We start from the raw sequence: 23,860 nt of genomic DNA on the forward strand, positions 1-23,860 counted from the left end.
CTGGAAGAACAGTCAGTCAGTGCTCTTAACCATTGAGCCATGTATCCAAACTCAAGAATAAGAACTCTTGATAACAGAAAACACCTAAGGTATGCTTCCCATGACAATACTCACTAACAGAGCCATTAGTCATGGAAGGTGACACGCTCCTTCATGTGAAGGGATGAGACCCTGCACGAGCCCCTTTTCTAGTGGCTGTGACAAAGTACCTGGCAAGCAGCACCTTAAGGAAGGGAGGGTTTCTTCTGGCTCAGGTGCAGGCACACATTCCACCAGGGTGGGGAAGGCAAGGCGGCAGGAGGCCAGCTGCTCACACCGCACCCACAGTCAGAGGGCAGGCTCCAGCTCAGTCTCTCTTCCTTATGTGGTCTGAGACCCATCCCACTGAATGACATTACCCACATTGAGGGAAGCCCTGTCCACCTCATCTAGAGAATCCTCACAAGCATGCCCAGAGGCTTGACCACTGGGATTAGCTCCCCCAGATGTTAACGCCTCATTCTACAGATATGTAGAAAACCTTTCTCCATTAACTAATGAGCAGCAGGCCAGCAGGCCAGGCAGAGCTTTAGGGCTTTGGGGCTGGTCTCAGCTATATTAGCTGAATATTTAAATTAACATCTGATTTGCTAAACCAGATGGGGAGATTCATTAGTGAATACTGTATTCAAGAAAACTTAACATTCCCTGGGTTCTTTCTTCCTAGATAGAGACTCACTAGTAGCCCAGGCTGCCCTCCTGCTCAGCTTCTCAAGTGCTGTACTCCCATACCTGGTTGAAAGTCTTTATTTAAAACTTCCAAAAAAACGTGACCATGTTTTGGGTTGTTTTGTTGGACTGGTTTTTTGTTTGGTATTTTGAGACAAGAGTCTCTGTGTATACATATACCTGGCTGGCCTTGAACTCACTATCTGAGGATGCCCTTGAATCTCTGATTCTCCCGCTCTTACCTCTCAAGGGTGGTGATAAGACCTAGGACTTCATGTATGCTAGGCTAGCCCTCTACCAACTGAACAACACCTCCACCACTGTCCGGGGGATTGTGTTTCAATTTTCTTACCACTGGTGCAGTTGAACACACTGGGGAAGATTTTGTTGAAGCAGAAAATTCATCCCAGAAGAGAGACACTCCAGAGAGCTGCAGCAATTTGTGAGCAAAAGCTGTGGGCTGATGCACATTGACTCCTGAGGACTCGTCAGCAGTTTCATCACAGTACACGGTTCTGAAAGGTACAAAGTGACGTTTGGACACAAGTCCAGGGAAACACACTTGCAACAGTTTTTTAAAGGAAGCAGTGCTGGCACCCCTAAGACTATGCCCAGCATAGAGAAGTAGAGGCAGGAGGACTAGGAGTTCGAGGGCAGTCTGAGCTACATGAGAGTCTGTCTCAGAAGACTTTTGGTTTGTTTTGTTTTGAGACAGGGTTTCTCTGTGTAGCCCTGGATATCATGGAACTTCTCTGTATACCAGGCTGGCCTTGAACTCACAGATAATCTGCCTGCCTCTACTGTGCTGGGATTAAAGGTGTGCACCACCACTGCCTAGCAAAAGAATTACATTTAACTGGGAATAAAAAGATTGATTAGGCCAGTGGTGGTGGCACACACCTTTAATCCAAGAACTCAGGAGGCCAGCATAGTCTACAGAATGAGTTCCAGGACAGGATCCAAAGCTAGAGGGAAACCCTGTTTTGAAAAAGAAAAGAAAAAAAGAAAAAGGGGGATTAGAAAGAGTGGGAACAGACAGCAGAGAATAATTGTGTAACTGTGTGTCTATGTGTGGGTGTACATGCACACACGCACTCACACATGTTAAAGCACATTATGTGCGTGCATGAAAATATAATAAAACTCACTATTATAATTAACATAAGAACATTTGATGTCTATAACATATGTCAGTATCACTGCACTAAATATTTAAATAAGTAAAGTAAAATTTTCACAAAGACAGAACCTAAAATCTAACAAAGAGAACTAGGCCACGTGGTGGTGGTGCACGCCTTTGATCCCAGCACTCAGGAGGCAGAGGCAGGCGGATCTCTGTGAGTTTGAGGCCAGCCTGGTCTACAGAGCGAGTTCCAGGAAAGGCACAAAGCTACACAGAGAAACCCTGTCTCGAAAAACCAAAAAAAAAAAAAGGAAAGAAAGAAAGAAAGAAAGAAAGAAAGAAAGAAAGAAAGAAAGAAAGAAAGAAAGAAAGAAAGAAAGAGAGAGAACTTCACAGGGCTCTTCAATTTCAGGGAAAAAATGAATAACTTCATAAAGTTAACCTAAGGGGACAATCCTTATCTCCCTCACAAACCTCCCAACCTTCTCTTGCCCCCTCCTCTTCCCAAGTGCTAGGATTACCAGCCAAGAACCACAGTAAGACCCCATTTGTCAAGTCAGAACTATGAAGAACTTTGTCGCGAATTCTTGTGTTAGTTACCTCCAGTTTAATGAGATATTTAACATGGTTCTAATTGGATGTCACTGCTTTATTATACCACCCAATATAATGCACCCTAACTCCAACGGTCTGTAACAACAACTATTTTACTCATGGGTTTATCTTTGTTAAAGACTGAAACCACAAAAATATCTGTACAAACCTTGGGAAAGGCCTCAAATAGATGCACACATAAAGGGTCTTTGGTAGTCAATGTACATTGGTTTTTTTTGTTTGTTTGCTTGGTTGGTTGGTTTTTCAAGACAGGGTTTCTCTGTGTAGTTTTGGTGCCTGTCCTGGATCTCACTGTAGACCATGCTGGCCTTGAACTCACAGAGAACCACCTGGCTCTGCCTCCTGAGTGCTGGGATTAAAGGCGTGCGCCACCACCGCCCAGTTGTATATTGTTTTCTAATTTTCATTTATGTGTATGGGTATTGTATCTGTGAGTGCATGCCACATGTATGCAGGTGCCCAGCAGGGATAGAAGAGGGCACTGGATCCCATGGAACTGGAGCTGTAGGCCACTGTGAACTGCTCAACATGAGTGCTGGGAACTGAACTCAGGTCCTCTGAAAGAGCAGGAAATGCTTTTAGCCACTGAACCACGTACATTTCTGTTGGGAGGCCATATAACAAGGCTGTGGCTAAGCAATAACTACCTCAAATCAATACTGTGTTAGAACTCCAGTGAATAGACATAAAAAATAAAAGCAACATTATGGTGATATTTTATTTGTACTGAAATGTAATTTTAATTTTATGTTAATAAAGTTGCCCTGGGGTCAGAGCTATTAGAGCCATAGCAAGAGCGTGGTGGTTAGAAGAGTTAGGTAGATTTCTGTGTGTTCAGGGATACAGCCAGTATTGGAGACATACGCCTTTAAGACCTGGAGGGCGGTACTTACAGGCAGTGATGAGGCAGTCATGTGGTTGGGTTTAGAACCAATGAGAAGGCAGAACAGAAAGACTATTTAAACACAGACAAACAGGAAGTAGCTCTCTCTCGGGGAAGTTAGGAGCACTGCAGGAGGTAAGATTTTATCTCTGAGCTCTGACCTCTCGGCTTTCTCTTTTACATTGGCTCTGTGTTTCTTATTGGATTGGTTACATCTACATCTGGCGCCCAACGTGACAAGAATCCATTAAAAACTGCTTGGGGCCGGCTCCCTAGCCCGAGCAGTCGGCTCCCTAGCCGGAGCAGCCAGCTCCCTAGCCCCTGCCCAAGGTCTGCTTGGCCTCAGGCCGGACTGTGAGCTGCTTGCTTAAAGCCAGTGCTACAAACAGCTCAGGCCTGCCCTGCTAAACAGGGCCCCTGCCTGTAAAGCCAAGCCTTGACTCGGCTCAAGAGGGAACAAGTGGCTGGATTTAAGCTTTAGCCAGCTACGCTTTCACTTTCACTTTCGCTTTCGCTTTCTCTCTTGCTTTCTCTCTGTTTCTCTCTCTCTCTCTCTCTCTCTCTCTCTCTCTCTCTCTCTCTCTCTCTCTCTCTCTCTCTCTCTGGATTCACACCTAGGACACTAGGTGGCTCTTTTGAAATTCGCTGGGATTTCTACTGTTCTACGCAGATTTGGTAAGTCATAAAGGAAACTATTTAAAAGACAAATTTTTTTTCCACATTTAAAAAAAATGGGTTTCCTGTGTACATTGGAAGAATGGGTTTTGTTTGAAATTTTAGGCAGTCTGACAATGGAACAACTATATGAAAAGATTAGTATTATGGGAATTATGCAATTTATCACCATGCTTATTCTCATTTTACTATTTAAAAAGATAGTCGATTTAAGTGCCAGGATAACAGCTTTAGAAAAACCTGTTAAACCTGTAAAAATTCAGACAGAAGAAATTAACAGTGAAGTTGGTTCAAGTTTGGATTATAAGGTTACAGAAAGAAAGCCTGTTTTCACACAGTCACCCTTAATTTATCCTGTAACCGTACAGAAGATGCCTGATCAAATGGCTACACAAAATATCTGGGCTCCAATTGAACTGATGGATTTTAAAAGGTTTAAGGAGGCAATAGTATCTTATGGCATGCATTCCCCATATGTAAAGCAAATGTTAAACTCTTGGTCAACATATAATAGGATTATACCACAGGACTGGCGGGACCTTGCACAAGCTGTTCTGGAACCCAGCCAGAGACTTCAGTTTCTAACGTGGTTTAAGGAGGAAGCTAGAAACGTAGAAAACCAATGGAGGGATAAAGGAATACAAGTTTGTCAGGATCAGCTTATTGGAGAAGGCCAATATGCTTCAATACAAACACAATGTTTATATGATGTTCAAACCCTAATTTTATGTCGAATGGCAGCCTTGAATGCATGGGACAGAGTTGAGGAACAAGGAAAAAAACCTGAGTCATTCACAAAGGTTATGCAAGGCCCAAAAGAATCTTTCACAGATTTTTTAGAAAGACTGGCTTCAGCAGTAAACAGAATGGTCTCAGGATCAGAAGCTAGTAAGGCAATAATTGAAGCTTTGGCATTTGAGAATGCGAATGCAGCATGAAAAAGAATAATCAGGCCGTTAAAGGCAAGATCTGCACCTTTGGAAGATTGGATTAGAGAAACAATTAATGTTGAGGTTGATGAGCATGATGATACGTGGGTAGGAGAAGTAATTTCAAAAGGTTTGAGGAGTGTTAGATGTTTTGGGTGTGGAAAGCAAGGACATTTTAAAAGGGACTGTAAACAGGTCATTCCTAGAAGCAATGTTTCTTCAAGGAACAGTGGCAACAGAATGCCCCTTCCTTCTGGAGTATGCAGAAGGTGTGGTAAGGGAAAACACTGGACCAATGAATGTAGATCGACAAAGGACAGACAGGGTAATCCTTTGCCTCAGTTTTCGGGAAACTCCCGGAGGGGCCTCATGCAGGCCCCCATAGCAAAACCAGTTCAAACCTTTCCTGCAGCTGTAGAGGAAATCCCTGCTCTGAGCGATTAAATAATCAAATGACTATTGGAATAAATCATGCTGGTCAGGATGATGAAAAAGAGAGAATAGAAAATTCAGGAGAAAACATAAAGAAAATTTTTTGGCAAACTTCTATTAATGAACAAAGACCAAAATTAACGATAAAAATAAATGGTGTTTTGTTGTCTGGTCTGGTAGACACAGGTGCAGACATTACCATAATTGCACCAGAATTTTGGCATCCAGCTTGGCCTCTTCAGGAGGTAAACGTTCAACTGTTAGGAATTGGGACATTATCTCAGGTGAAACAGAGTGCAAGATGGCTGGAATGTATAGGTCCAGAAGGACAGAGAGGAAAATTAAAACCATATGTGGCTAACATAGCTATGAACCTGTGGGGTCGAGACTTGCTGCAACAATGGAATACTCAGATTAAAATCCCTCCAATCTCAGAAACAAATCATAAACTAGCACATGTTTCTGAGAGAAATATTAGAAGGCATTATTTTGAGTGGTCACCAGCCATCCATATTATACAAGAACAGGGCACAACAACTGATAATCTTCCAAAAATAACAACAGCTCTACCTTTAAAATGGTTAACAGACAAGCCTGTATGGGTTCAGCAATGGCCTTTAACAACAGAGAAACTCCAGGCTTTAGAAGAGCTGGTAGAAGAACAGCTAAATGCTCAGCATATTGAACAGTCAACCAGCCCTTGGAATTCTCCTGTATTTGTTATTAAAAAGAAATCTGGTAAATGGAGAATGGTAACAGACCTTAGAGCAATTAACAAAGTAATTCAGCCAATGGGCTCTCTACAATCTGGAATTCCTTTGCCTACTCTGTTACCAAAAGGATGGCCTCTCATAGTTATTGATTTAAAAGACTGTTTCTTTTCAATACCCTTACAAGAAAAAGACAAAGAAAGATTTGCTTTCATAGTGCCTACTTATAATAATTCTCAACCGGTTAAAAGATTTCAATGGAGCCGGGCGGTGGTGGCGCACGCCTTTAATCCCAGCACTCGGGAGGCAGAGCCAGGCGGATCTCCGTGAGTTCGAGGCCAGCCTGGGCTACCAAGTGAGTCCCAGGAAAGGCGCAAAGCTACACAGAGAAACCCTGTCTCGAAAAACCAAAAAAAAAAAAAAAAGAGAAAAAAAAAAAGATTTCAATGGAGGGTCCTCCCACAGGGAATGTTAAATAGCCCAACTCTGTGCCAATATTTTGTACAACAGCCATTGGAAGTGATACGTAAAAAATTTCCTAAATCTATAATTTATCATTATATGGATGATATTTTACTAGCTGACTCAAATGCAGATACTTTAGAAAGAATGTTTGAAGAAGTACAGAAAATTTTGCCTTGCTGGGGATTACAAATTGCTCCTGAAAAGATACAAAGAGGAGATTCTATTAATTATTTAGGATATAAAATAGAGCTACAAAAAATTAGACCCCAAAAGGTGCAAATTCGGAAGAGATAGACTACAGACTCTTAATGACTTTCAAAGATTATTTGGAGATATTTCTCATCTACGAACTATTGTTGGGGTAAAAAATGATGAACTGACTAATTTGTTCAAAACCTTAGAAGGTGACAAGGACTTAAATAGTCCAAGAGAATTATCACCTGAAGCTGAGAAAGAATTGGCCTTGGTAGAAAAGAAAGTACATGAAGGGCACGTGGATCGTATTGATCCAAAGCTGGATTGCATTTTGGTTGTTTTACCTTCTAGGCATTCCCCTACTGGAATATTAATGCAGAGGGAAGATATTATATTGGAATGGATATTTTTACCAAATAAACCAAATAAAAAATTAAAAACTTATGGGGAAAAAATCTCTGACTTGATTTGGAAAGGAAAATTGAGACTTCGTCAATTAGCAGGAATAGACCCAGCAGAAATTGTCGTACCTTTAACTAAGGAGGACATTGAAAAATTATGGACAGAAAGTGAACCTTGGCAAAGAGCTTGCAGTAATTTTTTTGGGAGAAATTAACAGCAAATATCCCAAAAGCAACAGAATTGATTTTATAAAGAGAGCTGATTGGATCTTGCCTCGAATTGTACGGCAAAAACCCATATCTGGAGTTCGTACATTTTATACAGATGCCAATAAACAAGGAAAGGCAGGTTACAAATCAGAAAATTTAAGTAAAGTGGTACAAAGTCCTTATAATTCAGTGCAAAAATCAGAATTGTATGCTATTCTGTTGGTATTAATGGATTTTTCAGAACCTCTCAACATAGTAACTGACTCTCAGTATGCTGAAAGAGTGGTGTTACATATTGAGACTGCAGAATTTATCCCTGATGCTTCAGAATTAACTTCACTATTTATTCAATTACAAGATACAATCAGGAAAAGGAGTCATCCTTTATATATAACTCACATCCGATCTCATACTGGTCTGCCAGGCCCTTTAGCACAAGGCAATGATGAGATTGATAAATTATTGATAGGAAATGTGCTGGAGGCCTCAGAATTTCATAAAAAACATCATGTCAATAGTAAAGGTTTAAAAAAAGGATTTTTCCATAACCTGGCAACAAGCCAAAGAAATAGTAAAGAAATGTCCTACTTGTTCCTTCTATAATCAAACGCCATTACCAGCAGGATGTAACCCAAAGGGTACTCAGAGGAATGAAATCTGGCAGATGGATGTGTTTCACTTTGCAGAATTTGGAAAATTGAAATATGTACACCACACCATCGATACTTATTCAGGATTTCAATGGGCAACTGCTCTGAGTTCTGAAAAAGCTGATTCTGTAATCACTCATTTGCTAGAAGTTATGGCCATCATGGGTATACCTGCACAAATGCAAAAATGACAATGCTCCATCATATGTCTCTGTTAAAATGAAACAGTTTTTTGCTTATTACAATATAAAGCATATTACAGGTATACCACATAATCCTACAGGTCAAGCAGTTATAGAAAGATCAAACAGAACTCTAAAGGATATGCTAAATAAACAGAAAGGAGTAACAAAAACCCCCAGAAATAGACTGCATAATGCTTTATTAACTTTGAATTTTCTGAATGCCAATGAGAAAGGAACAACAGCTGCAGAGAGACATTGGATAATAGAAAAAACTACAGAATTACATCAGCCTATATACTTTAAGGATGTGCTCACCTCAGAATGGAAACCAGGGTATGTATTACGTTGGGGACGAGGTTTTGCTTTTGTTTCTACAGGAGAAGATAAGCTGTGGGTACCATCAAAATTGATAAAGGTTCGATTTGAACAAGAGAGACCTCTTAATTAGAGGAGGTGATAGTTCATCAACCAGCATGAACATCCAATTTAAACTAACTTGTACCAGTAACACATGTCTTTTCATTTAATCAGATAATAACTTGCCAAAAAGGAACATCCCCAAAATTAGTCTTGGGGAAAGGTTTTTGTTTTTGTCTTTTAGGAGAATGATGGTTAAGGAATCTGAAGAACACAAGACAAATGAGACAACTGAAGAAAAGGGACCAATCATCAATCCCAGGAAACAGAGTGAAACGGTGTATGGGTATATATTATCTAAAAAATTTTATGTCTTCTTAAATGTTTGTTTCTGCTTTTCTCTAAAGATTTAACACTATTGGTCTTCTAATAGTCCCAGTTTAATTAAAATTTAAAGCTGACTTTGGAGTTGGAGAATGGCTCTCTCCTTCTTTAAACTCAAGCATGTTGTTAAAAGGAAAATGCAAACTCCCTGTATCATGCCAGAAAGAGCCATTTTCTGCTATGGGACAGGACAAAAGCCAAATTAATTAAGGGACTATTCTATTACTAATCTCAACTCTTTGATTCTATTCTGATTCTTTAAACTTTTCTTAAAGTATAAATTTTATATCAAAATTTACAAGATTGATATATATATATATATATATATATATATATATATATATATATACATTTTAAACTTTGTTAAGATATGAATGGTCATATAGAGTACTAACTAATTCTAGAAAAAAAGGCTTCAATTAGCTGCATATATATGTCTTTGTGTTTGAGTCTCTTATCAGTTTTCTGCAGGAAATCACTGCCAGGCCTAACATCAACTGAAGTCTCCAGGAAGAAGGTGGGGCCCCACAACAACAACAATTCCATGTGGACAATAATAATATCACTGAACTGACAAACATCATCTACAGATCAGCTTTGAACTACAAGGTGCTCAGAGCAATTTTGAGATGACTAGCTGAGATGATCCAGTCTCAAACACTACTTGAATAAGGACTTGAGATAAACCCTGAACTTTGGCATTATACACAGACTGGATAATAATGAAGGATATAGTTACCTTTCCTAGAATTTGACAATTAACCTAAAATTTTTCTTTCAGGATAAAGATAACTTCGCCCATACCCAGCAGCAAGCAATTTTAAGAATACGACGCCCACATTCCCAAAGAGGTGGTGTGGGGCGGGTAGTTTTTTTTTGGTTCTTTTTAACGGGTTTTGGGTCTGGGATAATTTTCATTATTTAGGGGGGTAGGTTACAAGTTGTTGTCAAGGGTTAGGAAAAAGGCTAAGCAAAGGAGATTAGATTTAAGGTTCTTGTTTAAAAAAAAAAGAAAGAAAGAAAGAAAGAAAGAAAAGAAAAGAAAAAGATAATTACTAGTTTTAAATACTTTACATTATTACCAACTATTAGGATATAAAGAAATGAAAGTTAGTAGTTAGACATTACAATAGAAATTGTAGTCATATTAGATATGTTTTAAAAATTGAGCAGATGTATTTTAGACAGGTCATCTTCAAACCCTTCAGAGATCTACAGAATATGGCATTTAAAATGTTTTAATAACTTAGAAAATTTTCTTTTTTGAGACATGTCGGCTCCTGGCAGTACCAATCTACTTCAGAGAAAATATGGGCATTGAAGAAACTGCATATGGAGTTAATTTTCATTGTGGCAAAAGTTAGCCACTGGACAACAAAGTATCCTCAAATCAACAGGAAAAAATGGACAGACAGAACACGAAACAAAAGGACTACCGATTCCTGCCAAAACAAGTGTGGTTATGGCTTTATCAAAAGGCATCTTCTGAGGCCAGGACAATATGGCACTATCCCTGAAGTGGCCTTCACAATCCGGAAAAGGTACAGTATCCTTTTCTTCAAAGGCAGCTGAACAGGCAGTGGACCGATGGCTTCTGTTGTGCAATGGAACAGCAACTGAAAGCTCACGCCTCTCAACAGTAGACTGGCATTTAATAGAGGGATGTGGAGAAGAAGGGGATGCTGAGATGAAGCCATATATACACAGCCAAGAAGAATGGACAGCTGAATTCAAAAACCATCAACAATTTCCAGAATTTAAAATCCTGAATCATGACATGACACTAGTGGAATTCAGGTGTTTCTGGTACATGGACTGCTCTCACCCAATGTGAGGTTGAACTGTTCACCTTGTGTACAACCTACTTCACAAATGAGTCTGTCAGATACGCTAAGCCTATAGGCTGAAGATGATGCCCCAACACTACAGAGAAACCTCAGGTGACTGTCCAGGCAGCTGGCTGTTTCTGTCAACTCACAAAATTTTGGAAGTTGCTTTTGTGCACTTCCTGTTTTTATTTTTGTTAGCTAATATTATTTCCTTCTTGGGTCTCTGAGGGAGTTGAAGATTAGTTAGTTATAGTTGAAGATTAATTAGGATAGAAAGTGAATTAGATACATTTTGGACTTACTAAAATAGGATAGATAAGGGAATTATTTTCTCTGATTTGTCAAATACAAATGGACTAGACATCGTTTAGGTATTTGTTACTTGTATATAGTTATTGTACTTTTGTATATAGTTTTTCTTTTGTTAGTTATAACCTTTTGCCTTTTTTCTTTTTATTAAAATAGAAAAGGGGAAATATGGTGATATTTTATTTGTACTGAAATGTAATTTTAATTTTATGTTAATAAAGTTGCCCTGGGGTCAGAGCTATTAGAGCCATAGCAAGAGCGTGGTGGTTAGAAGAGTTAGGTAGATTTCTGTGTGTTCAGGGATACAGCCAGTATTGGAGACATACGCCTTTAAGACCTGGAGGGCGGTACTTACAGGCAGTGATGAGGCAGTCATGTGGTTGGGTTTAGAACCAATGAGAAGGCAGAACAGAAAGACTATTTAAACACAGACAAACAGGAAGAGCTCTCTCTCGGGGAAGTTAGGAGCACTGCAGGAGGTAAGATTTTATCTCTGAGCTCTGACCTCTCGGCTTTCTCTTTTACATTGGCTCTGTGTTTCTTATTGGATTGGTTACATCTACACAACATGTTTGACTTAAATAAATTAGATATTTAACCTTAAAAACATCCTCACAAAATCCTAAAAACAAACACCATCATCATCCTTTTTCACTAAAGAAATACCCAAACCCAGCACCATGAATTGAGTCTTTCACATTACCAAATGCACCCAAACACTGCACTGCACACATGGGAATAGTGGACACTCTGTGAAAGCACCTCCCTCAACACAGTGGCACTCAAATTAACTAAGAAAACTGCTCAGGCAAGCTCAACACAGCACTGGATATAATTACACACTAACTGGTGCTTACAGTTTCAGTAACGGGATGAGAGGATAACTCAGAGAGCAGTACTTTACTCTGAAAGTATGCAATATATTAATTTAGTATCGCCCCTTGTCGAAGTGTAATGTCAGAATCAAAGTGAGGTCATGAGTTTCCAGACAAAAAAATCTTACCTCTCTACTCGGATTTCAAGTGCAGCTCCAGTTTTGGAATTTTCTGGCACATGTTCAATTCTTAACACAGTGTCTATAAAAGTGACTTTCACTCTTCTTAGTACTAGAACAAACAAGGAATCATCAAGGGAAAGTCGCAGTATAAAGTAAGAACCTGTCTCCACCCCACCTCCTGGGGACCAGGCCGGGGCGCCTCCTTCATGCTGGGCAAGTGCTTCGTCACTGCTGCTTACCCATCTACTCTCAGTAAAGAAATCATTCCTAGTTTGATAAGAAAATTACAAAGGCAGATTTCTTTCCTTTTAAATCCCCGGAGTCTGAATTTTGTAAAACACACTGTGCCCCATAAGCATGCCCTAAAGTTATATCACACAGACACTTGGGACACCATAGCTTTCTAGTCTGATCCTCCTACAAGCATAAAAAACTAAACAAGGAAACCCAGGAACGCAAGTATGCAATCAAACTGAATGGAATGTTTAAAACAGCCTGGGTTCTGAAGTACTGAAGTGAAAACAGTAATCCTTTTAAAATCACCACAACAGAATGGTCTCAGGCCCCAGAGCAGCACACAGAGCCTGGGCTGGGAAGATGCTTCAGGATGCAAACCTGTTTCGATGGTTTCTGCAAACTTTTCCAGACCTTCAAAAGGCTGGGATGCTTCTCCTTGCTCATCTGTCAGCTTCTGGCTAAGACACTCCTTTGCCAGCTGCATACTGCTGGTCATGAAGCTGGACCAATACATAGGCTCAGACCCAGTTGCTGCAGAAAGTACAAATAAACCTAAATAATCTGTTATATTAATGGCACTTCTTAAAATATTATGTTTATGGTATTTTTCAACGTTATGATGTTACCTGTGAGAAATTACACTGGACATTTAAGAACCACCTTACAATAACAGAACAACAATAAAAATACAGGATATAAAATTCTGCAACATATTGTTATTTCAGGTTTTATTTTTATCCAATTTTAATTCAAATATTCATTCAACAAAAACCTAGCAGGCATACAGCACCATGCTGGACAGCACAGAGCAGGCGCCAACCATCATCCTCTGGAAAGGGTCAGGCAGTGGGTATTATGTGAGCTATGTGCTCTGTCACACTTGTGCAGCTCCCTGAGGGCCAAAGCAAGTACAGAGAGTAAACCAACAGCGTGGGTATTTCATGAAAACAGGTGGCGCTAATTGGGACTGGGAGCTGAAGTCTGCTAACCAACTACAGAAATAGAAAAATAAATTATGAGCTATGCACTTAAGATAGTTTACCACACATTAGGAGAGATGAAAGATGACTGCCAAGGATGAATACAGAGGTATCACCAGGAAATCCAGCAGCAGCAGATAACACCAGCTGTAGAGTCAGTCCAAATACAGGTGGACTAAAAGGGTGTCCCCAGAGGACTGGACACAGGAACCCTAAGAACTCTTCCCAGACTTCTCCTGCTGAGGAAATCCTACCTTCCTTACACAGCTCAGAGCAAACTGACACATTACTACAATTACTGCCTTCCAAATGGAACTAAAGGCCCTTTTAATAGGCTGTTTTAAAGGGGAAAATATTCCAAAGCTCAACTTCCAAAGGGAGTATTACCCACCATGGTTAAAAGATAATCAGAGCCGGGCGGTGGTGGTGCACACCTTTAATCCCAGCACTCAGGAGGCAGAGGTAGGTGGATCTCAGTAAGTTCGAGGCCAGCCTGGGCTACAGAGTGAGTTCCAGGAAAGGTGCAAAGTTACACAGAGAAACCCTGTCTCAAAAAAACCAAAAAGAAAAAAAAAGAAAAAGGAAAAAAAAAAAAAGATGGAATTAGAGCCAGGATTGGTGGCACAGGCCTTTAATCCCAACACTAAGGAGAGTTCCAGAACAGCCAAACCTACATAATGAGATCCTGCTTTTAAAAAACCCTAATAATAGCCGGGCGGTGGTGGCGCACGCCTTTAATCCCAGCACTCGGGAGGCAGAGCCAGGCGGATCTCTGTGAGTTCGAGGCCAGCCTGGGCTATCAAGTGAGTCCCAGGAAAGGCACAAAGCTACACAGAGAAACCCTGTCTCGAAAAATCAAAAAAAAAAAACCCCTAATAATAATAATAATAACAACAACAACAATGATGATGATGATAAAATCATTTTTGTTGTCATTTGGGTTTTAAGATAGAATCTTATGTACTCAAGTAGCCTCAAATTTGCATCACAGCTGGAATCACAGGTATGTATGTGTTGCTGTACCTGGCTAGATACAATGTTCTTATAAATTAAATTATCAGGGAGCTGGGATGATAGGTTCAGTCAGTAAAGTTCTTGCTTTGCAAGCTTGAGGACCTAAGTCTGTGCATTAAAAAAAAAAAAAAAAAAAAAAAAATGTAATACGGTGATCCCTGTGCGAAGGACTAGAAACATGCAGACCCCTGGAACTCTCTGGCCTGCCAGCCTCGCCTACGTAAGTCCAGACTAACAAACAGACCCTGTCTCCAAAACATAAGGTACCCAGAATCTAAAAACAACTCCAGAGGATGTTCTCTGGCTTTAAAATTCATGCACACACACACAAATATCAGATTGCTTCCAGGTATGATGAAATACCTCTATAATTCCAACACTCAGGAGGCTGAGGCAGGAAGATCATGGGCTCAGGGCCAGCCTGGGCTGCATAGTGAGACTGCCACAAAGTAAAATAAATACTAATAAATAAATGAAATATTTAGAGCATTTCTATTTTCAAAATAGATCACTATAGCTCTATGAAGTATCATGTAAACTTTCGTTTTCCAGGCAAATACTTGGGTTATATATACACACATATCTACACGGCATTTACCTAGACTGATCATTTCTATCTATTTTTCTGGGTTACATTCTATAATTGAGAAGCACATCCCCTTATCCAAGCCTACCTTACAGAACTATTATCAACATGGATGTGGTGAAGTATTTTTGTTGGTTAGTGGTAGGTTTTTGTTTGTTTGTTTGTTTTTGGTGGGGGGGTTGGTTTTTTTGAGACAGAGTTTCACTGTATAGCCCTGGCTGTCCTGGAACTCACTCTGTCAACCAGGCTGACCTCGAACTCACAGAGATCCACCAGGCTCTACCTCCCAAGTGCTAGGATTAAAGGCGTGCACCATCACCCTGTAGATGTGGTAAGTTTAAATTTAGTGTTCTGGTCACTTACTGTCATTATTCTTCAACACTCTAGTTGTTTCAGATTTCACTGATGAAAGTCCCTTCAATCCAGTCCTGGAGGCTGGAGAGGTCAGCAGTTAAGAGCCTGTATTACTCTTACGGAGGACCTGAGTTCGGTTCCCAGCACCCACATCAGGTAGCTCACAACTGCTTGTAACTCTAGTTCCAGGGGGATCTGATGCTTCTGACCTCCACAGGCACATACACTCATGTGCACACATACCCAACTGCCTCCCTCACTTATACATAATTTAAAATTACAAAAACTTTAATATTTTTTATTTAATATTTAATACAAAAACAGTATTTTTAATCTTTAAAATAGAAGTCACTTCAGATAACTGGAAATAATGGCATATTATCTATACATTAGTGTTCTGTAGTATGAATAAGGAGGGAACCGCTCTAAAGGTATACTCACAAACATCTTACAAAGTGCTAAACCTTCTGATTTTATCAAATGAACAATTTCACAAATCCAGTTCAAAGTCATAAATCCAATGCTCAATGTTTTACAGTTGGGTTGACTTTCCAGCCTTCCTGGGGTCAAGGCTGAAACAAACAGAACAGGCCTGTGTAACACACCTACCTACACGAGGTCTAGGACGGAAGACCATCTCTAGCCCTCTCACTTCCAGTGCACAATTATCCTGCAGCAAGGAGCCCCATGGAACCGACAGGGAAATTGACTGAATGAATCCTTCGGTGACTTCTAAAGGTGCGTCTGCTGACTCCAGGATTTCATTGAGACACTAGAGAGAAAAACCAAGTCCGTTCTGAAATCGCACAAATAAAAACACAGAATGTCAACTGTTTCAATGTTTTGAATATGCTCACAAATGTACTGAGCCCTGGAGACTTAACAAAGCCACAGCAGGCTGGAGAAAGGTTCAGCAGTAAGGGCACTGGCTGCTGTTCCAGAGGACCAGGGTTGGTTTCCAGGACCCACAGGGCAGCTCACAACCATCTGGAACTCCAGTTCCAGGGGATCCAACACCTTTCTGGCCTCCACAGACACACCTTCTTCTGACAGCACATGCAAAGGACATGGAAGGAGGAAGCTTTTCCTCCTTGCCTGCTAGTCCTCACTCTCACTGTGAGCACTAATAGAGCCTAGTTCTCAGGACCCCAGTGTATACTGAAGACTAGCTGAGACATCCAGCCTTGTGCTGAATAACACTGGATTTTCTAACTTTCCATTGGTAGACAGCCATTGTTGGACTAGCTAGACCACAGGCTGTAAGCAACTCTAATAAATCCCATATATATATATATATATATATATATATATATATATATATATATATATATACACACACACACACACACACATAGATTCATTTTATCACTTCTGTTCTTCTAGAGATTCCTGACTAATAGAAAAGCTTTCCTCTGGAGGTTTGTCTGAACCCTAAAGACTTTCCAAGAATGTATAAGCAAGGATTCTTTTTTTAAAAGTTTTTCAAGACAGGGTTCCTCCATGTAACAGCCCTGGATGTCCTGGAACTTTCTTTATAGACCAGGCTGGCCTCAAACTCAAGAGATCTGCCTGCCTCTGCCTCCCAAGTGTCAGGATTAAAGGTAGCAAGGATTTTTTTATTAAAATTTTAAACCAATAAATTTACACTTATTTATTATGATTATTTGGTGGAGAGTATTTGCACATATGTGTGTGAAGTGCCTGTGCTGTGTTCTCACTGGGGAACACACAGAAGCATGTGCCCATTGTGTCTGAGGGCACCTGTAAGGCCAGAGGTCAAAGGCAGGCATCCTCCTGCCTTCCTCAGTCACTCCCCACCTTTAGAGACAAGGTCTCCCACTGGATCTAGAACTCAGTGCTTGTGCTAGACTAGCTGGGCAGGCAGCTCTAGGAATCCACTTGTCTCCAGCTCCACACAGTGTCATGGTACCCAGCTTCCTACAAGTTGCTAAATATCCAAACTCCAGTCCTCACGCTTTCATGTTGAGCACTTTACCAAGTGAGCTTCTTTCCCAGCTCCCCCCACCGCCGTTCTCAACTAGTGAATCGTCATCCCACCCTAGCCCCTAGGACTCCCCTACTTTTTCCAATCCTAACTTCCCATGGCTTCCGGGACATGTCACCATCTTTCCAATCCATTCCCACTTAAAATACTGCTCATGTAAATGTTATCCTCTGCCTTGGTTTCTCTACCCACCCTCCACACTGCACACACTCTGCACAGTTGTCTGTCCTTCCTTTAGTCACCACTCACACTGACAGCTCCCATTAGTTATCAATGCCAATCCTCTAATCCCACGACCTCCTGAAGTCTCTGACTGCCATACAGCCGCTCAAATCTCAATACATGAAACATTCTCCTTCCTCCTCCTCCTCCCTTCTCTTCTATCAGGTTGGTGGGAAAGGAACTGCAAGGCCAGTAAGTAAAGCCTGACCATTTGAGTTTGATCCCAAGGCCAAGGAGAGAACTCACTACCCTAAACTGTCCTCTGCCCTCCACATGTATGCCACAGCACACTCATGTACCCTTCCAGTGGGACAGCCGACTTGTCCTCTGACGGCCACATGTATAACATGACATGCACAAGCCAACTGCACACACATACATACAAAAGTAAGTACTTTTTCAGTCTCTGCTGCATGATTCAAGGACTCTTGGAGAGCAGCCTCTGCACCCTGCTGGTAGTGCAAGCAAAGAGTTTCCTGAAATGCTTGAAGAAGTGGCCATCAGCTGTGAGAGGTCAGGCAAGGCAAACTCCAGAGTCCAATGTGTTCAGCTTTTGAAAACGCTGGTTGTATAATGTGCAGTCGGATGTCGGCATGGAGAACTGGGTCCTTTCTGCTGACCAATGCCAGCTGTAGGCACTTCAGGTTTGGGTGTGTCTCATAGGTTTGCTGGGCACACTCCTCAGATGTCAGGGCTTCACCAGGACTCAGAACCCAGACACCAAGCAGTGACCACCACATTTTTGGTGCAAGTTTGGCTTTAGGAAGTGCTATGGAGCATCTTCCCCATCCAGCCACTGATGTGTCATCACAGGCTGTCACATACAATCCACTTTTCATGGCATGTCACAATCCAGTGGACACAGGTTTGTTGTTGTGCAGGACAAAAGAGGACGACAGTACAAAAAGGGGAACTTAAAAGGTTTTGGTCAGTTCATGAGGCACCACTTAGTGGCTTTTTCACCTTTCCAATTTGCTCCAAATGCTAAATGGCCACTGACTGGTTCACATTGAGTTACTGGTACCTTCTCCTGTAGACAGACAGCCACTGAGCTCCTCATCTTCAAGGCTCTGTCTATTTTGTACAATGTCTTGGACCATTGCTGCGGTGTGTTCACTAGAGTTTCCCAGGCCAGATGCCTAAACACTGTGAGCTGTCACTGATTTACAACCCATTTTGAATTTAGATAAAAAAAAAGTCACTAGAATTTGCTTTTTGTCTAACACCAACGACATAGCATAAAACAATAAAATAAGCAGCAGGAGTCATTAACAAGAAATTAAAGCAAAAAATATACACTGAGCCAGGTGTGGCAGCTCATGCCTTTTATCCCTGCACTCAGGAGGCAGAAGCAGGTGGATTATCTGTGAATTCAAGGCCAGTCTGGTCTACTTAGTTCCAGGCCTGTCAAGGCTACAAAGACCATGTCTCAAAAAAATACACAAAAAAAGAAGGAGCACTGAAATGAGTAGAACATAACCACATTTAAGAAGAATGAATTACTCTGCCAGGCAGTGGTGGCGCACGCCTTTAATCCCAGCACTTGGGAGGCAGAGGCAGGCCGATCTCTGTTGAGTTCAAGGCCAGCCTGGTCTACAAAGCGAGTTCCAGGACAGGCACCAAAACTACACAGAGAAACCCTGTCTCGGGGGGAGGAGGAGGAGTGCATTACTCCATTATCAAACAGCAAATTGCAAAAATCCAAAACTACAATTACTTTTTCAGCAAGCTAATAACCTTTTCTATCTCACCACCAATCCACTGCCTCTAGTAACTGTCCAGTAAGTCTTCCTGCTATTATGTTTTACATTTTGTAGATACATTAACATCCTAAATATAGTGGCTTGAAAGCTGTATTACAGTATTGAAGGGTATAACCAAAAGAAAACAGGAGTTCTGGATAGAGTCAATAGTTCAAGAATTTACACTGGACCCATTAAGCTACAGTACAATTTCTCTAAGTGTGAGATAAGTAAATAGCTTACACTTAAACAGACTTCTCTGTACTTGGCAAAAATCCCCTGTACATTGATAAGGAACTCTGAAATTCACTCCTGTGAAAATTTGAAGTTATTATACCAGCATGAGAAAATTCTCAAGCTGCTTGGTCACACTGACTCAGATGACATTCTCTTTGCTAGTCCTCAGGAGCGGTCCTATGAGATTCAGTGGTTCTAGAGCTGACAGTGGAGCCACTTGAACTAACTATGAAGAGATTCTCTTCTTTTTAAAGCCATTCTGCTTTCGATTTTCACCAGTGAGTTTCATGCATACAGTCAGAAAAAAAGAATGTCATACTCTAGTCTCTACTGTAGCATTTGGCAAATAATTGCAAATTAGTGCTTCTTGAACTGAAGTCAATTTTTATTACATGCACACATACACCTATAAAATATAAGTACCAAAGTAATAAAAAATTATTAAAGTGAAATTAAAAGGCTCTAGGGTAATAATAATTCATTGCTGTCTACCTTCCTAAACATACTAAGTTCTCATGAGAAAAGGATCAAGCCTGGCATGGTGGACCACACCTTTAATCCCAACACTCAAGAGGCAGAGGCAGGTGATCTCTGTGAATTCAAGGCCAGCCTGGTCTACAAAGTGAGTTTCAGGACAGCCAGGGCTGTTACACAGAGAAACCCCGTTTCAAAAATACAAAAGTAAGAAAAAGATCACTGTTTACTTCACTATCCCATCATCCAGTCCTTGAGAGTGTCACATACTAAACACTCCATAACTATATTAAAGCTATAAAAAGCCTTCATTTAAAAAATTACAACAGACACAGTAGAGATGGTTCAGTGAGTAAAGGCACCTGCCACCAACCACTGCAACCTGAGTTGGAGCCCCAGAGCATACACGGTGGAAGGAGAGAATCAATTCCTACAAGATGACCTCTAGACTCCACAGGCATGCTGTGGCATGTTGTGTGTGTGTGTGTGTGTGTGTGTGTGTGTGTGTGTGTGTGTGTACACTGATTAAATGGAAACAAACTTCTTTAAGTTCCCTCATTATGTAATTAGATAATTAGAATAAATTCCTAGTCTTTGGCAGTTGGAAAGGAGTGAGTCCACTCACTCCCCAGACAGAACCTCTCCCTTTCCTTTTTTGCCCACTTCTAGGAAGCAGGAGTTCCTAAAACTGCAAGGCAGCCATTCCAGCTGTGGCACAGTTCCAAACTCTTACTCTCTATCTCCCCTCCACTTCAAGCTCTTCATGAGTCCATGATCTCCAAAGTGAAGTCTCTAGCTTCCTGGCTTCCTTATTGCCAGGTATTTCTGAGATAAGCACCTTCTGCCTATGCAAAGTAAAAGTTCTAACTATGCGAACCACCCATGTGCTGACAAATGGCTAGGAATATATGCTACCCTGCAGACAGTTTCCAAAAACACACAACATACTCGATCTGACTTTTCTAAGTAAGGATAATACTTCCAAAATGAGTAAGATAAAACTGTTTTTTAAAGGATATTTGCACTATCATTAAAAAGTATTTGGAAAGATTTCCACTAGTCCTTGATTTAAAAACCATTTCTATTGAAAACATAGACACCAGAACTCCAGAAGCAGAATGAGGAGGATTTTGAGCTCAATGCTGGGCTAGGCTACCTAGTAAGATCCTGTCTCAAAAGAACAAAACCAAAAGCAACAAAAAGTCTAGTCTTTAAAGTCATTAACTATACAGGTTTATAAAAGATCTGAAATAGGGAAAGACTGTCCCAACCTGTCTAAAACCATTCTGGACAAATAACTGGAAAGAAATGGGTTTAGATGTAGTTTCACACTGCACACAAAAAGCACACCACCACTTCCAATCCATTATTAAGAATAACTGAGCCGGGCCTTTAATCCCAGCACTCGGGAGGCTGAGGCAAGTGGATCTCTGAGTTCAAGTCCAGCCTGGACTACAGAGTGAGTTCCAGGAAAGGTGCAAAGCTACACAGAGAAACCCTGTCTTGAAAAACAAAACAAAAACAAACAACAAACAAAAAAAACTGATACATCACTGCCAAGTCCAGCCAGTTCCTCCGTATAACTGAGAGTGAAGGACTGAAATGCTGGCCTGAGGAGACGCTCAGCAGTTAAGAGCATTTGCCATTCTTGCAGAGGATCTGAGATCGGTTCCCAACAACCCACAACAGGAAGTTCACGACCTACCTGTAACTCCAGCTATAGGAGATCTGATTCTCCTTCTGGCTTCCATAAGTACCCGCATACACATGGGACACACACACACACACACACACACACACACACAGAAAAATAAATCTTTTTTTTAAAGAAATGAAATGTTAGTAACGTCATCCATAAGTCTTCCATTAGTATGTATGGATCTCTGAAGATATCTTCTTTTTCAGTCCTGAAAGTCATTAAAACCATGTACACAAAGTAACTGAATTTGGAACCTGCACTTTGTATAGTTGAATCCACAAGAAGAAAGCATGGGCTTAAGAGTCAGATCTGAATTCTTGTAACACTTGTAGCTGTGACACAGGCAAGGTATTAAGTGCCATTTATAAAACAGATATAATAATGTCCACCTGCTAAGTTTAGTATCATCTTGAAAGAGTACTGCACTGCACACCAAGTCACTCCTACAAGACATTCAGAAACATCCAACCCTCCCTCTGACTCCCTAGTCAGTTTTCAGCAATGACAGAGACCAAGGAAATCTACCCCAAGAACGTCAGAATATATTGACCTCTGCAGGCCCTGCTCATCTTCAAGCCTCTGAATAAGATGGTTTGGTCACTTAAAAGAAAAAGATAGCCCATTCAAAACTGTACCAAGGAGACTAAGGCAAGGACACTGACATGAATTCTGGGCTACATAGCCAAGTGCCAGGGCAGCTAGAGCTACATAATAAACCTGTCTCAAAAAAAAAAAAAAAAAAGTTTCCCATTTTCTGATAAGAAAGAATAGCAGCTGTACAGCAGCCTGACAGCCTGATACAGTACCTGGCATACATGGGGTGTACAGGCCTTTTATGATTAATGAACTTGGGTTAATTACTATGCCCATCATCTTTCAACTGACTGTGACAGCCTGGGACTACTGTGATACAGGACAAAGTCTATTATTCAAACTAGAGTTCTTTAAACAATCATGTGTACTCTCCTTGATTTAAGTCGCCTAGTTTCGAGATAATTATATTATATTCATACCCCTTAGCACAAATTGCAAAGGAGTTTCCATAATTTAAGCTTCTCGATGGCAAAGAGAAGCCACTACAAACCCAAGGCCTTTAAGTAAAATACTAGGCTCTTTAGCCCACTTACGCGAATACAACTGTATTTGGTAAACTGAAATACACACGAAGCACAGAAAACAGTGAGTCAACTCACAGCCTCTAGGAGAAAACTGGCTCTTTAAAAAACGGCTGAGGTTGCAGCTTCGGAGCTTTTGCAACATTTGCGTTTACGACCTGTCTTTTTGTCACGTGAAGCAAAAAGGCAAATCTAAACAGCACTCCTGGGGCCACGCAACCATTCACAAGCTGGGAAAACGAACTGGCTTGTAAACATGTAATCAAGCAAAGCAGGCCAACCGGCAGAAGGGGCCTTCACCTAACTTTCCTCCAGACGCCCAACGCTGTATGAAGACAATCAGGCAAACCAAACCAAAATAAATAACTGGGGATTTCTGACACCTCCTCTTCATCGTTAATCTTTCCGAACGTCATCCAATAAGATAGGGTTTGTTTGCCCTGAACCCCCGCAGACCCTCACAAGAGGCAGGGCTGGTCACCTCCTTCCCTGGGCCTGCTTCATAGACCACCAACCAATGACTCAATTGTTCGCATGGTGTGTGCCTCCATTATATCGTTTAAGTCAGAGCACGTGATATAGGGGCGCAAACTTGCTACACTTTACACACTTGCCTGAGCTCGGCCATGCTAGAACCCAAACAATTCCCAAAAAGGGACCGATCGTCACCGATGTTGGATGACAATCGCTCAGGTTTTGCCCTAAGGAAAGCGAGTCCCTAGCCAGCTTACCCATTTGTCCAAGGGGACCTGGGCGAGGGACCCGGTGCCCTGATACAAGTCCAGGCTCAGCTGCTCCAGGCTCAGCTTCTCCTGCAAGAAGTGGCCCAGGTACCTCTGCAGGAGGTACCGACAGGCCCTCTTCTTGATAGACTCTGAAAATGGCCAAGGCATGTTGGCGAGGGCTGGCGGCTGGGAGGGCCGGGGCTGCGCGCTGCGGCTACTCCGGGATCGGACCTGGGGTCCAGGCAGCAACAGCACCTCGGGGTCCGGCCGGCGTCCCCAGGCTGCGGTGAGGTCTAGGTTCGCGGTGGCCGCAGCATGACGGTTCAGTGCCGCCGTCCCTCAAGGCGACCCCATGGCCCGCGTCGCGTCGTTCACACTAGGCCCGGCGGGAACGGGTAGCTGAGCGAAACCTT

General features: G+C 41.4%; 1 protein-coding gene across 1 annotated transcript in view; it reads right to left on the reverse strand.

Moving 5' to 3' along the window:
* Positions 1 to 23,615, reverse strand: part of Atg2b (autophagy related 2B) — a 73,891-nt gene extending 50,276 nt beyond the window's left edge. The window contains 5 exon segments of the mRNA XM_028882075.2: positions 1,061 to 1,223; positions 12,064 to 12,166; positions 12,673 to 12,825; positions 15,838 to 16,000; positions 23,454 to 23,615. Coding sequence (XP_028737908.1) covers positions 1,061 to 1,223; positions 12,064 to 12,166; positions 12,673 to 12,825; positions 15,838 to 16,000; positions 23,454 to 23,615 — 744 coding nt within the window.
* Positions 23,616 to 23,860: the final 245 nt, after the last annotated feature.

This window comes from Peromyscus leucopus, chromosome 14 (genome assembly GCF_004664715.2).
Source record: "Peromyscus leucopus breed LL Stock chromosome 14, UCI_PerLeu_2.1, whole genome shotgun sequence".
Taxonomy (NCBI): Eukaryota; Metazoa; Chordata; class Mammalia; order Rodentia; family Cricetidae; genus Peromyscus; species Peromyscus leucopus.